The following is a 16,328-nucleotide window of genomic DNA, read 5'->3' on the forward strand; positions in this document are numbered from 1 at the left end:
TTTTTAGCAAGTTGAAAAACACTTTAGGTAGGTTTCGATTTTGATCTAGACAATACATTTGACAAGATATTACCCTTAAATAATTTTAGAGGTAATTATTGATGTGTCACATGTATGTTTCTTGATCTTTTCCCACTGTTAATCCATAAATTGTAAACTGTTAGTTTATCCAACTTACTGAGTAGTCTTCAGGCATGTGTGATGTCATTTCAACACTAACTTGTGGTGGATGATACATTAATATATCAAACAAACCATCTTGGTTTTGTACTTTTGAAGTAGATCCTATGTGAAAATTTTATGAATGATTATAACTATCTGAACTTTGTTCAGTTCTTAAATTCATGAAATCAAAATTGAAAGCCACATAATAGTCATCAGTTTTTTTTTTTTTTTGACTCATTTGAGTCACACCACGTCGTTTTATAATTTTTTTTTTTTGACCATTTGAGTCACACCAACGTCGTTTTATAATTTTTTTTTTCTAATTGCCCTAATACCTGGAGCTGTTGCCCTACACGCATGATCTTCATTTATGTAGCATGAGTAAAATCTTCTTCTCCAGTATTTAAATATGAATGATTAACTTAAAAAGTAAAAATTATTTAATTAAACTAATTAAATCTTAATATTTTTATTATTTTTTTATTTGAATCATGTTGTCACAATTTATCAAAAGAATAGGAAACAAATGTGCTACAAATTTAATTGTTGTGCAAAAAAAAAAAAATGGTGTTTTTGACATTTTATGGACATTTCTAAAAATATCTTGGATATTTACAGATATTTACAGATTTTATGGATATTTTTTATTATTGTGGATATTTTATGGACATGTCCCCACACACCGCCTCCTCTTGTTATTCATGTCGAGACTTCAAAATATAGATAATGTCGTGAAAATATCGACAATGTCATGGACATTTTCATCCATGATCCAAACCTTCATTTCACCCAGAAAAACGGGAAATAAAAAAAAAAAAAAACTCATTAGTTGAAGATGATAAAATTGAGAGAAATTATGTGCATTATAAAAAATTTTATGGCGAGACCCATCATATGTTATATACTTTTTTTATTATTAACACACGATGTAAATACATGTGTCAAAATTCCATAAAACTAAAATTATTGTTTTGTCTTAATATTTCCTCGTAACAAGTTATATTTCAGTTTCATCAATTGTTTTAATTCTATTAAATTTACATATTATTTTATTCTCGAGTAATTCTCATATGATTTCACGTTGAGAATACACACAATACTAGTACAAAATTCCAAATTCCCACCATAGAAAGAGGGACAAAAAAAACAAAAAAAACTAATGCGTTAATTGTGTCTTCTGCAGCTTCTTCTGAGACAATGTACCTATTTTTGTGACAATAAACAATGAAAAACTTGGCAAATTTCTTTAACAGAAGTATCAGCAGCTTGAACAATTGAACAATTTTGAAGTGTTCCTATATGTGAATCTAAACTAATTGGCACTTACCCATTAAGATGCCATTGACCTCTGCTTGTGTTCTTGAGAAGGTCAGGATCAGCACATGTTGGTTTTCCATTGACTTGATTGTATGAGCACATTACACTTGCCACCTTCCCTTCCATCACACATGCTTTGAATGGCACATCATTGTGTCCTCCAACTCTTGTCTTTTAAACTCCGCCTATACGGTGATTTGTATAGCCAGTTTTAAGCCCGTGTAAAGAGAGAAAGGTTGCGGTAGGTTGACAGTCTGCGTAAAAATATGTCACTTTATATGGATTTCTCATTTACAGACTCTGTTGGAGCGTTCCGTTTAATAGAGCAGCTAGAAACAAGAAATTCATATAGCCGACTCTAATTAATTTGGGATTAAGGCTTGTATTTGTTTGGTGTTGTTGTTATTCTTTTATGATCAATCGTCATGTAAATAATGAGCCAACATTGACTATATCAACTTGCTTGTAACGTATAATTGTTGAGTTTTAACTATCTATAAAATGTGAGTACCGATTATAATTTTAGGGTTTGTCTACAGTCTTTCACTAATCAGTTTCACACATTAAACGGATAAAAATTAAAGTATAATCAATCATATATAATAAATATTCTATTATATTTCGCCTTTTACATGTTATATGTGTAGAGGCCGCGTTCATTATCGACCATAGCTTTAATTGTGGGACCCACAAATGAACCAAACATGTTAATGATTTTGACCTCTCAAATTACTCTGTTCCAATTGGGGATCAACTGAATTTGGTCTAGGAGGTGGACCATAACCAAGGCACTATAATAACACCAAATTGTGGCATTCCCATTTGCTGATATTAAAAGTTAGAATCTAGCACGAGCAAGGCACAACAATCCTATAGTTAGGACAAAGAAAGTAGACTGATTTCCTAGTTCCTACAATGGTAAGCACATAAATTTATAGGACTTATATTGGGCATCCAATATCCTAACAATTAAATTTGATACCACTTTCTCTGCTAAAGGGTGACAATTTTCAATATTTTGGACCACAAACTTCCATAACTCAGGTACTAATAGTTGTTTTTAAAAGTTTATTCTGAGCAGATCGACCTCGTTCATTTCACCGATTTAAGTTTTTAGTTTTAAGTTTCTACAGTAAAAAGTTCTCAGAAAATATCACATCTAACTTTTTCTGCTACAGTAAAAAGTTCTCACAAAATATCACATCTCAATTCGAATTGAAAACTCGAATCCGCGAAGAGAACGAGGGTCGTTTTCATTTTCTTATAGGGAGTTGGGAGTTGGTCATGTGAGCAATCTTTCATTCCTCATTCACCAGCTTAAAATTCAAAATAGAGTTAATGGTTTATCCAAGGATCATCATTAAAAGTTATTGGGCTCGTTTAGTTCACTGATTCGAGTTGAGATATGATTTTATATGAGAACTTTTTATTGTAGCAAAAAAGCTAGATGTGACTATTTCTAAGAGCTTTTTACTATAGCAAAACTTGAATTCTAAACTCAAATAGGTGAAATGAACGGAGTATCAATCTATCTAGCAATTAAAAATTAAAAATAGAGTTAATGGTTTATCCCACAGCACCTTTTTGCAGCCTTTTGTTAGCTTCTATTTCAAAATAGTGTTGGCTCAAAATATGTTAGTGGTTTATCAATACTAGTAGCCTTTTGTTAGCTTCTATTTCTGCTGCCATGGGCACAGTATTGTCGATCCAAGCATGTTAAACTGTGATCCATATTACATGGGCTTGGTTGGTTATTAGGGATGGCCAATGAGGCGGGGCGGGGACGGGTATGCTTCCTCAACTCCATATTCTTCTCTCATTTTGTCCCATATCCGTCCATATTTGCCTAATTTAAGGAGAAGTCGGTATCGGGAATTTCCCACTAGGAGAATAATTCTCATACTCTACATATTTATCTATTAAGAAATAAGAGTTTAAAAAAATTATAACATTATTATACTGAAAGTAAATTTCATTAAAGTTATTATAAAATGTAACAATATAGCTGCTAACATCGCATAAAAATAAATCGAAAAGAAAATTCAAACTCCAACAATCTGTAAACTAAATTTGTAAAACTAATCAACACATAAAAATATTAAAAACATTATTCTTAATAAAGATACTATAAAATTTTCCGATGCTTTATAATTACTAATAATTATATATCTCATTTAGAATTTTTTTTAAAAATATCACACATATATAATATGTTTTAAATAAAAATACATATAATCGGCTTGGAGTCGGGGACGGGGAGTTTCCCCATCCCCGCTCTGTCCCCAACTCGGAGGTTAATTTTAACCCCCATACCTGCCCCATCCCATATAATATCTCTCATACCTGCCGTATTAGGGGGAAATATCCGCAGATATCCGTACTCGCAAATAAGATTGCTATTCCTATTAGTTATTATTTAGAGAACCATTTTTCCATGTGAATACTCTGATGATTTTGAGATGTTAAAAGTATCATTTAGTAATTCCCTTTGTAGGTGGGAGATGTATTAAAGTATTCATGGTTTTGAAATGTTAAAAGTATCATTTGGTAATTCCATTTGTAGTCGGGAGATGTATTAAAGTATCGTATGGTTATCCATCCAGTATTGACTTCTGTGTATTTTGAAAAAAAAAAAAAATCATTTTACACAGTATTCACTTTTGTGAATTTTATTATCCTATATATTTATTATGCTTACAATTCTCTTAATTGCTCAGGCAGCAAAATGTCACATACACCTTACAGTTTCTTTTATTAAAAGTTATTTATAAATATCTCTCTATAGAGTTTCAATTTAGATTTTCGAAACAATTCAAATATTAATAAGATATTTAAACGCATTGAACACAATAAAATCAAGAGAGACAGAGGAAAATAGGCCAAGACTTGAGATGAATTAAAATTAATATGCCAATAGTTTATGTAAGTTAATAAATAGGCCAAATTACTGTTTTTGTCCATAACTTGTTTGGTTATGAACCATAACTTGACAAGTTATTGTCCATAATTCACGGTTTTTGTCCATAACTTGTCTGCCTATGAACCATAACTTGACAAGTTTGTCCATAACTTATCTGGTTATGAACCATAACTTAATAAGTTATGGCCTATTAATTTTTATAACTAAAAATTAGCCTATATTCTTTCTTAAGCTTTTTATATTGATCTATTTTCTACTATCTCCGTAAAATTTAACAACAGTCATGAATTAAAAGCTCTTAAAGAATTATTTCATTTGAACGAAAATAAAATTAGATTCAAATATTTATCATTTCGGCTACACTCATAATTACAGAAAGGAAAATCTAGTTCACAATTGAAAAAAGATCAAACATCATGTAAATAATATCCATCATCTATTAGAAAACTAAAATGAAAAGAAAAAGAGAAGAAAAACGAAGAATCTTGAACGTGGTGATCGATCTCGTAGGGAATGTTTGGTTAGAGGATTTAAACCATGATTTGAATCATGGTTCATGATTCGCTACAGTGTTTTCTCTCACAAAAAATACACGTAAATCGAAAATAATTCTAATCCCCTATTCTCCCTCAATCTCCTCTTGAAACTTGTGCAAACGGTTCTCCAAAAATCTTAAAAACACCTCTCAATAACCCTTATATAATCCTAATTTCTATGTTCAAAACTAGGCTTAAAATTTACATGTTTTAGAAATTTCTGTGGTGCTGGAATTGTGCCACCGCAGCAACCTCGACTTTCTAGTGCTCCAGCGCTAGACTTGTTAGGATTTTTAATTTTATGTGGCACAAATTTTTCTATGTAGCATTTGTGATTGGCATGAGATTTGTACCTTTTGTGCGTTTTTATTGTCATCCTTATATCAAATCAATTATAATAATCAATTTAATAATATGTTGTTATTTTTACACTTTGTTTCCTTATTTAGTTGACTGCAATTTGGATGATTTGTTTCCATAAATAACCCGATTTAATTGGATAATTAGATATTATATTGGCTGTCAACATAGGTTGACTTTTGGGTTAATATTCAGATTCTTTTACAGGATACGATTGCTGAATTTATGAGATAAGATTTTTAATTTTCTAATCACAAATTTATCTCATCTATTTTTAGCAATTTCTTGGAATTTCGATTTTTGTGGACTTGGTCCTTGTACATAATTGAGTGTAGGTTCATTAAGGATCAATTTAATTTTCTGGACATTTCAATCAGGATTATTCTGATCAATTTTGTATTCTTGGTTGAAACCATTTTTAGTAACAAATCACGAGTTGTCTGTCCAAATTGTATTGACAGCTGTAGGTTCGGATATTATGTTCACACGTGACAGCTGAATTTAATGAAGCAATTCAATCAAAAAGACCGCAATCAAATCTCAACCCTAATCAAGTGGAGAGACCCTAGACGTCTCTCATATCCTAGTTCATTATTTAGGGAGCTCTCATTCAGACCTTTGTGTGTAGAGAGCACATACTAAAATCAAGAGATCATTTTGTGAGAGAAAATTTAGTGTTCTCATTTTGTGCATAAGAGTGAGAGAAAATCAGAGCGTTCCTTAGACTTTATTTGTAACTCTTAAACCTTGCAGTGTGCGGACTTTGTGAGGATCCGTAGTAGGTCCGAGGAGGAGTTGAAGGCGGATCATGGCGCTCGGAGTAAGTCAGAAGGACTAAAGGCGGGCATCGTGCTTGAAGTAGGCCAGGAGGATCGAAGGCGAGCAGAAGACTCAGTGTAAGGCGATGAGTCAGAAGGCAAGTCAAGAGGAGTCACCATGAGTTAGGAGTTGGTGTAGATTCGGGAGGTTTCTTGTAATTCCAAGCAGTGTAACTGTTTTTGGTGATAGTGGAATCCTCTTTGTGTTGGTGTGATCAGCACACGTGGTTTTTTTTTCCCGAAAGAGGTTTTAGCCATGTTAAATGACCATATCACTGTGTTCAATTGATTATTCTACATTTTACTTCACAACATTTTTGGTTTTTGTTTAAATGTGGTTGATTTAACCGCTCTGTGCATACAGAACGCTATTATTGGGTTTGTCTGGTCTAACATTTGGTATGAGAGTGCGTCGCTACAACATTAGTGAGATATTGGGAGAAAGTCATTTTATGTAATTACTTTTTAAAATTTTTATGAACTTGGACCCAACTCTAGTTCCGGCTCTAAATCCGACTGTGAATTCCAAACCTGACCTCAACCGCGACACTTAAACTCAACCTTTGCCCTAGAGTTGAACCTTTAAACTTGACCTTTGCCCTAGAGTTGAACCTCACCTCGGCACCCACGAACTTGATCCAAGTCCCAAAACTTGATACCGGGTAAATCAACCTTATTTTTATAGCCAAACATAATATTTTTTAAAAAACTATATAACATTAAAGACATTCACAATTGTCATAAAAACATTCACGAACCCTTAAAATAATCTAATTGTAAAAAATTTTAACGACTTCTATACAAAATTTTAGTGAAAGAAGTACAACGCCAGTTTTTTACTCCAGAGAGTATAAAAACACACAAATAACCACTAGAGGCGGTGGCATGGTGGTTTAAGCCTTAAGGGATGTCAATTAAGGTGACGTTTGATTTATGGATCCAAAATCATGATTGATTATTTTGATTTTTTAAATTTAAATTTTTTATGAGAGAAAAACACTGTAACAGAACTAAGAACCGTGATCCTAAATCAGGTAGAACTCTTAAAACAAGCATCACTTAAGGCTTCCAATGCGCCACATACAGGTTCGATTCTTGCCCGTTCCAACCGCGCCTTGGTATTTGTTCAAGGGCTGAGAATGGACTTTGGGCCTTGTGTTGTGTATATTATGGGCCTTAGGACTGGACTTGGGCCTCGCATGGGGAAACTTAATGGACCCCTACCATCTGCTATGGTCCCAATAGACTTATCTTATGGTGCTGGGTGAAGGGCGTGAAGACACTGCTAATTCCCTTTTTCTCAGAGCAAATAATAATAATAATAATAATAATAAACACAGATACACAATCAATAATAAGAGAGATTGCCAGTAATAGGCAAGATTAAAAGGGCAATAAAAATAAACAGGCCAAGTTTTATAATTAGATTGTAAATAAGCTTAATCGGTTTAAATATGGATTTACACTAAATTAACTTCCCAAAAATACATCTAATTAAAAAGGAAAATGAAATGTTAAAACTTTATTTTGGCTCTATTTCCACGCTCTCTCTATCTCTTCGCTCTCTACACTGTAAATCTAAGATTTACAAATAAACATACTATTTGTTCTAATGGTAAATCTAAGATATCTAGAATTTACTATCACATCTGTGTTCTGATAGTAAATCTTAGATTTAAAGTACGGTAAATCCTACATTTACGAGTAGAACTGAAAAAAATATTTATCTTATATTAGTAAAGTTAATATAATCTAATAACAGTAAATCCTAAATTTATACTTTAAATCCAGAATTTACACAATATGTGTTGGTTTTGGTGTTATAATGATACATCCTAGAATTACAGTATAAAAAATTTAGGATTTACGAAATAAACACAATATGATGGTAAATCTTAGACTTACAAAGGATAAGAAAATTTTGATGGTAAATACTGAATTTATGCTATAAATTTGAGATTTATAAACAACACAATCTGTGTTCTGATGATAAATCTTAAATTTTCATAATAAATCTTACATTTACGAGCATAACTAACAAAAAAAAGAAAAAGAGAAAAAATGAAAATAGAAATTAATAAAGTAAAACTTGGTAAATAAAAAATTCTTCTGCGCCTTCCTTTCCTTTTGGGGACTTGGTTGGATAAACGTCTGGAATGAAGCCAAGTGACCTTCCATGCTTAGTAGAGCTGACAATTCGGATAGTGATACAAAGATACGATTTGAAATCCGTATGAAGTTAACGGGTTTGGATTTATTATAAATTAATTTAGGTCATAATCGGATTGACATGATTAACACGATTATAAATATGTTATGTTAGAGTTGACCTCCTAACACGAAGTGACACAAGTTGACATGATTAACTATATGTGTCATCTGTAAACTAATGATATGTGATATAACATGAAAGTTTATATTACATATTAAATACAAATAATGTGAATTTTAATATTTGTAGGTAAAATACATTTATTTTTTTTAAATAAAAAGATAAATTAACCAACAAACATGTTAAACCTGTCTTGACTGTGTTAAATAAGTTATTTATTTAATATATTAATTTAAATGAGTTATACGGATTGACATGATTAATCTGATTAATAAATAGGTCGTGTTTGTGTTGACATTGTTAACACGTTTAGTAAACATATTGTGTTTAAGTTAATATTTTCTGACATGATTAATAAATGAGCAAATACAAATACGATCCATTAATACGAATTGCGACCGGTTGAATTCTCTACCGGATGGATTGATAGTTACTTGACCGGGACGCCTCTAAGCATATGAATCTGACCTTTTTTTAGTCTCCTTCCTAAATATGATTGTAGAAAGTCTATTAAATACAAATTTTTCTCTTAAAAAAAATACTAATTTTGAAAATACAAAAAATAAAAATAAAAACAAAAATTAGGACTTTCAAATAAAAAAGAAAAAGAAAACTCATGCATAAATTAACTATTTAATGTATCGTTTATTTTACTGATTTAATTTTTTAATAATAATTTTATTAAAGTTAAAAATTTTAATTTAAGTTATTAATTTATATTTAAATATAATTTTACGTGAGAATTTTGTAACTGTAATAAAAAAGAGATGTTTGGTTTATGAATTAGAATCATGTGATTAAAATTATTTTTAATTTATGTATATTTTTTATGAGAAAAAATACTGTAACAAACTATGAAATTCAAATCATGATTTGAATCTTCAGACCAAACGTATAATTAGTTGTAACTGAATTTAACCTTATATTTTTAACAGGTCTCTCTCCGTACATAAGAGTGAAGTTTGCGGCTCTCCTGGGAGTCCATTCCATGTTCTGAAATCTGGGCGGTGCTTTGTTCCGTTCCTTTGTCACTTGCAAACTACGCCCAGCTCTCTTGTTTTCATCAGAAATGGCCTTTCTTTTTCAGAAATTTCAAGAGGTATCTCTCTCTGTTTTTATTTTTTATTTTTTCTGGGTAAGAAAAAAAAATTGCATAAATCTTTAAATATGCAAATGGAGGGTTTAGGGTTTTACATTATTTGTCCTTTTAAATTTCTTTATTATTGAAGGATTTTGGAATCAAATGGTATGGTTGTTTGGTAGGAGAGAAAATAGGAGGGAATGAATTGGGTTGGTGTCGAATCCTTTGAAAGAAGCTGAAATTTAATCTCACTCAATATAAAGACTTAGAAAAGGGAATCCATACCAAAATCAATCAGGGTGATGGAGGAGAATTTAGCTATATTTATCATTTTTTTGTTTGTTTGCAGTGTCGTTATTTGCCTAGTGTGTTGTAAGAACTTAGTAATTATTTTGTTATCGTTTCACTATAAATACCTTTACTAGCTATGGTAATGGTTAGACTTTCATCTCCAATTTTGTGGGTTTTCCCCTTACCCATGGATTTGGCTTGACTTTCCCATTCCGCTGCATCAAAGAATTCACTTTTGTGAGTGCCGGGGCTTTTGTAGTCTAAATTTTTTTTAGAAACAATATTTCTTGTCCTCACTGTGATAATTTGATTTTTGATGTTTGTTTTCAGGCTGTCAAAACTCTTGCGAAAAATCCCATGTTTGCTAAGGATCCAAGGAAACTGCAATTTGAGGCAGACATGAACCGGTTGTTCCTTTATACCAGGTTACTTTCGCTTGCATAAGCTTCTGATGTGTGTGTTTGTGATGACGAATTACTTGTATTGACTTCGAGAAATTACATTTTAGCATGCACGAGGCTTGACACTTAAAAAATTTTATGCAGTTCATACCATCTGATTGGCGCAGCTATTTGAATTTTTCTTTTGTCACGTTGTTGGTGAATTTCTTACACTATTTAATAATAGTTAATTCTACAAATGGTCTTTGAGGTTACACTTACTTTAGTTCCTGACTTTTTAAACGTCGCACAGATGGTCCCTGATGTTTTATTTTGTTTCAGTTTCGGTCGTTCCATCAACTAGGCGTTAAAATTTGATAGAATATGTGAAAATTAGAGTCCAAAACTAGAAACAACTAGAATTTTAGGTCTATTTGTAGAAATTAACTTTTGGTTTTTTGTATTGTTTTAGTCTCCTAACTTTTTCTAATTTCAGTCCATAATTTCTACGAATTTCATCAAATATTTAGCACCAAATTGACAGAAGGACCAAAACTAAAACATAATAAAACCTCAGAGATCAACTGTGTGACGTTTGAAAAGTCAGGGACTAAAGTGGGATTGAGGCTAAACCTCAGTGACCATTTGTGAGATTAACCCTTAATAATATTGTGTTATTGAACTATGCTCAAGATTTGTATATCTCATAGTTCAGAAAAGTTTATATGTAATCATTTGTGAACGGCCAAGTACATATCGTTTTATGATTCCTTTGCTTCAAATGCCTCAGCTTCTATTCAATTATATGCCGTTGCCCTAATCTCTATTTCCACAATTTCTAACATACCTTTTGGTCTTCCCTTTAGTCTTCGGAGCCCTCTTCATTGTATTTCTCACTAATGCACTTACCATTGCACATTTCTATTCAAAACGTACCGGTCTTTTTGACATATCTAAATCGTTACACTATGGGTGCGTTTGGTTGGGAGGAAAGGAAAGGAAAGGAAAGGAAAGATAATTCCTTTACTAAAGCCCAAATCTCTTGCTTGGTTAACAAATTGACTTCAGAAAGGCCTTTCCATTGTAAAGCCCATTCACCCATTTCGGTGGAAAGGCCATTCATCCAATGAGAGGGTGGAATTGCTATTCTGAGGTTTGTGGAATCACTTTTTCCTGAACTACCCTCTTCATCTTCTAAACACACACCACCAAAATCAAAACCCATCCACATCTTTGCTTCAGATCGAGCCTGAAATAGATGTTGAAACTCCACTCCGACACTTTGTGTTGAGCACCGGCGGCCATCATCGGAGCTCACGTCCACCTCCAAAGCCCATGCCGAGCACCGCCACACATTGCCAGAGCTTGCATCTATTTTGGAGCGTTTGAGTGCTGCCAGACCATCATAGTCGCGTCCACCTCCGAAACCCAATTCAAGCGCTGCCAAGCATTGTCAGAGATGGCGTCATTCTAGTGCTCTCAAGGCCGCTGGATAACATCTGAGCTTGCTTTGTTGATGCTCTCATTCTACAGTGGCCATTGCTTCTCATTGGTTGTCATACATGTTAAATCTACTTTTCTGAATGTATCATGTAGTTACTACCAGTTATACTTAAACCCCAGCTTCAACTAATTGATTTCTTATATTGCTTGACAATATTTTGCACCACAAAGCATGTTTGATTTTCTAGCTATTTCGTTTAGTGGTTACCCCAAAATCTAGTTGATGACTTGATGATAGAACAATTAATATCAGAAGCACGCTCGCTTTCATTACCAATCCTAAATATATGAACTCAAAAGTATCTCTGTTTCCTAATCTCGTTTCATAAATGAGTGCCATATATAGCATAAGATTCTTGCTACCTTTATGCATGGTTTAAAAAATCGTATGCCTCGAGGCGCACCTCATACTGAGGCGGACATCCGGCAATTTGTGGCTACGTTTTTTACCCCCTGAACAAGGCTTACACCTTTTTTGGATGAGGCGTACACCTTGAGGCGTTTTCGGCTCAAGGCGTTAGAGGCGTGAACCTCATTTGGCCATAAAGGCCAGATAAAACTTTGAGCTTTTTGAAGAAAAAAGAAAGACCACTTCAGGCTATTTACGTATTAGGCTTTTTATATGGTTGAAAAGTGAAGAAAGGCTAAACAAAACCTTAAATCTAACAAAAAAACCCTACACTTATCAAACAATAAAGTTTCCGTCAATCCATCTTCTACAACTCTGTCTCCACTTCCCCAATCTCTCACTCAGATACCGCTGCTCACTCCAGCTGTCCAGCGATCTCTCCACAATCAAGATTTTTCCTTTTTTTTTTATTTGTGTCCCTTCTCCTCCTTTCTCTTGTTCTACTGTTGTGATTTGTGACTTACTTAGACTTCAAGTGAGAGTGACAAGTCCTTTCTCCCCTCTCCCCCTCCCCCCCGGCTGCTGTTTAGAACTTCTTTTTCCCTTCGTCTAAGACCTCAAGTGTGGCAATTTTAGTATATGACTTGCTATTTGCTGCCACCAACTTACTGACCCACTGTCAAGTGTCACCGACTCACCTTTTTTTTTTTATGTGATAATTGATATTTTAAAAAAATTATCATTTTTTTTTTTCAGTTTGTTACTATATAATATATAGCATACTTATTTGGTTTAGTTTGTAATTTCTGGTTATTTTTTTATATTTTTAATTAGTTATTTATATTATCAAAAACAAAATTAGTTATTTATAATCACGGTATTCCTAATGAACTATGCCAACGGATCCTCTTTCATTGGTTGTCTACAAATCTCAAAGTAGTTCTAAATTACATTCCTAAAAATCATGTAAATTTGTTTTTTCACTTTCGTTTAACTAACCAATGCTGTAATTTGAAATCGGCCAGCATACATTGTACAGTTAAATCTACTGTTGCCTTTCTTCTTGTCTTTGGTTTTATTTTATATGATTCTTTGACTGGGAAAAGGTATGTGATTGGTACAACTCAATATTCTTCTAGTTTTTCCATAACGTTCTTCTCTGTCATTCTTCCTTGGAAGTTTATGGCCCCTAAGATATGGACCAAATGGTGCCTTTAGATGCTTCTCTGTTCTTATTATCTTATCTGATAGCAATTATTTGTATTTCCACCAGCCATGTAAGAATTTCACAGCGAGTATTTTAATACAAGTTTGTCAACCAAGGAATTGTTTCCAATCCTAGGTAGCATCACTTCTAACCTACAACAATTGTTAAAAAAGTAAACTATTAAGTACTTTTCATCATTTGTTTACTGCAAAACTATATATCAGTATGATCTTAAAGATCTAAGAATTTGGCACAGTATAACTTGAAGAAACAATTCTTAGTGAATTTATTTTTTTTCATGAGTTTTACTGTATTTAATATATGCCATCATACATTGTTTGGCGTTTGGTCCCTGCGAAATACCATCATACATTGTTTTGGCCTGGTCCCTGCGAGCTGATTCCACATTTTGATTTGTGCATACTATACCATCATTAAGGTTGTCTTGAACTTTTATCTTATGATAAAAAATGTGAATACCACAGCTACAATTGTTTGGGAAAGAATGCTGAAGAGGCTGATGTAGAGGAGATCATAGACATGGCCACTAAAGCCTCTATTGCTGATCAAGAGAAGCTAGTCCAAGAAAATGTTCATTCCCAAATTAAAAGCTTCTGCAAGTCTATGGACAAAATTCTTCTTCCTGATACGGAAAAGAGAAACGAGCCAATTGAGTTGCCTCAGCAAACGAATGCTGCTTCTCGCAGGAGTGGCCTTAGTTTCGCTGTTGGTAGCAATATCTCAAAAACCAATCATCCGGGTTAGTTCCTATTTTTTGTCCCAAACATCTGATGAAGTTATCTAATGAATCTAAAAGCTCTTTGCTAATGTTTGCTGTGTACATGAGTTTATAGTATCCATACAATTAGATCCGTTCCATCTATTAGTACAAATCATATTAAACCACTACCACTTTAAGATTTACGAAATCCAGCATCCAAGAATTTCAGAGCATTATTAGTTGAGATTTTGTTAGGGGACTTAAGTTAATTAAGAAAACTTGGTTCTCTTATATTCTAATTACTGAAGACAATCTTTGAATGATTGTTGATGTTAATGATTTTTCAGTGCAGCTGTACCAGAGACTAGGCCATTAAAACGGATTGAAGTGTCTAAGAGAATTAAAGATCTTATTGGCTACACACTCAATATCAAACCCTCCGAGATACCTCACAAGGAAGCTGGCCAGGGTTTGTTTCTAAATGGCAAAGCTGATGTAGGTTCTGTGATAGCCATTTACCCAGGTGTAATATATTCCCCGGCTTATTACCGTTACATTCCCGGATACCCAAGAGTAGATGCACAAAACCCATATTTGATCACGAGGTATGATGGGGCTGTGATAAATGCTCAACCTTGGGGTTTGGGGGATGAAACCCGTGGGATGTGGGACGCCGTAAGTGTTTCGAAGATCAGACCTAATGTGCAAGCTGATGGGAAAGGTTCAGACAAGCTCTGGAGAATCCTAAGTAAGCCATTGGAAGGCAAACGAGTGGACTATGGCGGTGATGTTATAGAGCGGAGAAATCCATTAGCCTTGGCTCATTACGCCAACCACCCTGCAAAGGGTATGGCTCCTAATGTTATGATTTGCCCTTATGACTTCCCATTGACTGAGAAGGACATGCGAGCTTATATTCCAAATGTTGTATTCGGGAATTTAGACGAATCAAATATGAAGAGGTTTGGAAGCTTTTGGTTCAAATATGGGAGCTCAAAGATTGCTGGATCGGACATTCCACTTCTGAAGACACTTATCTTGGTGGCTACAAGAGCTCTTGGTGATGAAGAAGTGCTTTTGAACTACAGATTGAGCAACCTGAGGCGTCGACCAGAATGGTATACTCCGGTGGATGAAGACGAAGATAAAAGGAGATGGAGCTAATTTCGGCCGGTAAAAAATGCGTGTTGATTAGGGAAATAATTCTTTTGTTGGGAGCAGCAATTTTTCTGAGGCGTTTCATTTTGTAGCTTTTTATTCGGCAAGATTTCTACAACAAAAGTTAGGCAATAGCTTGAGGAAAATCTTTTACAAAAAATAATGTCATTAACCATCCACAAAATGACACTTGGCCCCACTATTGCAGAGTTATGTGGAACTTTGATGTCGTATCTTTTGGCATTCCTCAAGAGAGCCTGTTATTTGTTTGGATGTCTTTAGGATGGCAGTGGAAATCTGAGCACCCCTTTGAACTAATGGAGAGATACATCGAACGTATTTAAAATTCATTTTAAAATAATTTTATTTTTTGTATAAAAATGAAAATAAAAACGTTTTTAATTTCAGATAAAAATTATTTTTAAAAATGCATTGATAGTTTTATTAAGAGATTATTTTCAGTGTAAACAAATTCATTAATGTCTCTCTTTTCTCTCTCTGTTTAAAAGAGGAGAAAATGAAAACAAAAAATAAAAACCGACTAAAAGTCTTTTTTCATTTATCTCTCATTTTTTACTAAATTAAAAAATCGTTTTCATTTATGTTTTTTGTCTTTATTGCGCTAAACGCCGTTTTGAAAACGTTTTTATTTTTTATTTCTCGCTAAACGCTTTTTGTGTTTTTTTGTTTTTTGTTTTTTTCCCCTGATATTAATAACATAATATGAAATTTTAGAGACAACACAAGGATTTATTTATTTATTGCTTGAACAACGGAAGAATGTACTACTTGTTCTTGATGAGAAAGTGAGCAAAGTTTGTTTTAATTTGTATTAATATCAGTATACACGTTTCATCCTCTTTTTTTTTTTTTTTTTTTTTTTTTTTTTTTTTTTGGGGGGGAAAAAGGGGAATAGGCAATTCGACCCCACTCATCCAACTGTTTCATCACGGTTGCTACCATGTATACATCAATTCTAAAATTATAAAAAATGAGCTATGGAAGAAAGATAATCGTTGATGATTTAGACAAATACCGTAATTTTTCTAGTCATGTATAATTACTATGTAATTTTGTAGCATAAAATGTTAAAGTAGTTATACCCCTAAACTTATCGCTTTTGGCAATCGTTGATGATTTAGACAAATACCGTAATTTTTCTAGTCATGTATAATTACTATGTAATTTTG

The 16,328-nt window shown here is 33.2% G+C and overlaps 1 protein-coding gene across 1 annotated transcript; it reads left to right on the forward strand.

Moving 5' to 3' along the window:
* Positions 1-9,393: 9,393 nt before the first annotated feature.
* LOC112094673 lies at positions 9,394-15,437 on the forward strand. The gene is made up of 4 exons (XM_024176167.1): positions 9,394-9,547; positions 10,151-10,245; positions 13,745-14,019; positions 14,333-15,437. Exons 1-4 carry the CDS (start codon positions 9,518-9,520, stop codon positions 15,142-15,144), a joined length of 1,212 nt encoding a protein of 403 aa, XP_024031935.1. The 5' UTR covers positions 9,394-9,517; the 3' UTR covers positions 15,145-15,437.
* The last annotated feature ends 891 nt before the right edge of the window (positions 15,438-16,328 follow it).

The sequence above is a fragment of the Morus notabilis genome, unplaced genomic scaffold (assembly GCF_000414095.1).
Source record: "Morus notabilis unplaced genomic scaffold, ASM41409v2 Scaffold432, whole genome shotgun sequence".
Classification (NCBI taxonomy): domain Eukaryota; kingdom Viridiplantae; phylum Streptophyta; class Magnoliopsida; order Rosales; family Moraceae; genus Morus; species Morus notabilis.

Excerpts from the sequence above, each read along its gene's own strand:
- LOC112094673 (XM_024176167.1), top strand. The coding sequence starts at position 9,518 with ATGGCCTTTCTTTTTCAGAAATTTCAAGAG. Across the intron at positions 9,548-10,150 it reads TTTTTCAGAAATTTCAAGAG|GCTGTCAAAACTCTTGCGAA; the intron begins GTATCTCTCTCT and ends GTTTGTTTTCAG. Across the intron at positions 14,020-14,332 it reads CTCAAAAACCAATCATCCGG|CTGTACCAGAGACTAGGCCA; the intron begins GTTAGTTCCTAT and ends TTTTCAGTGCAG.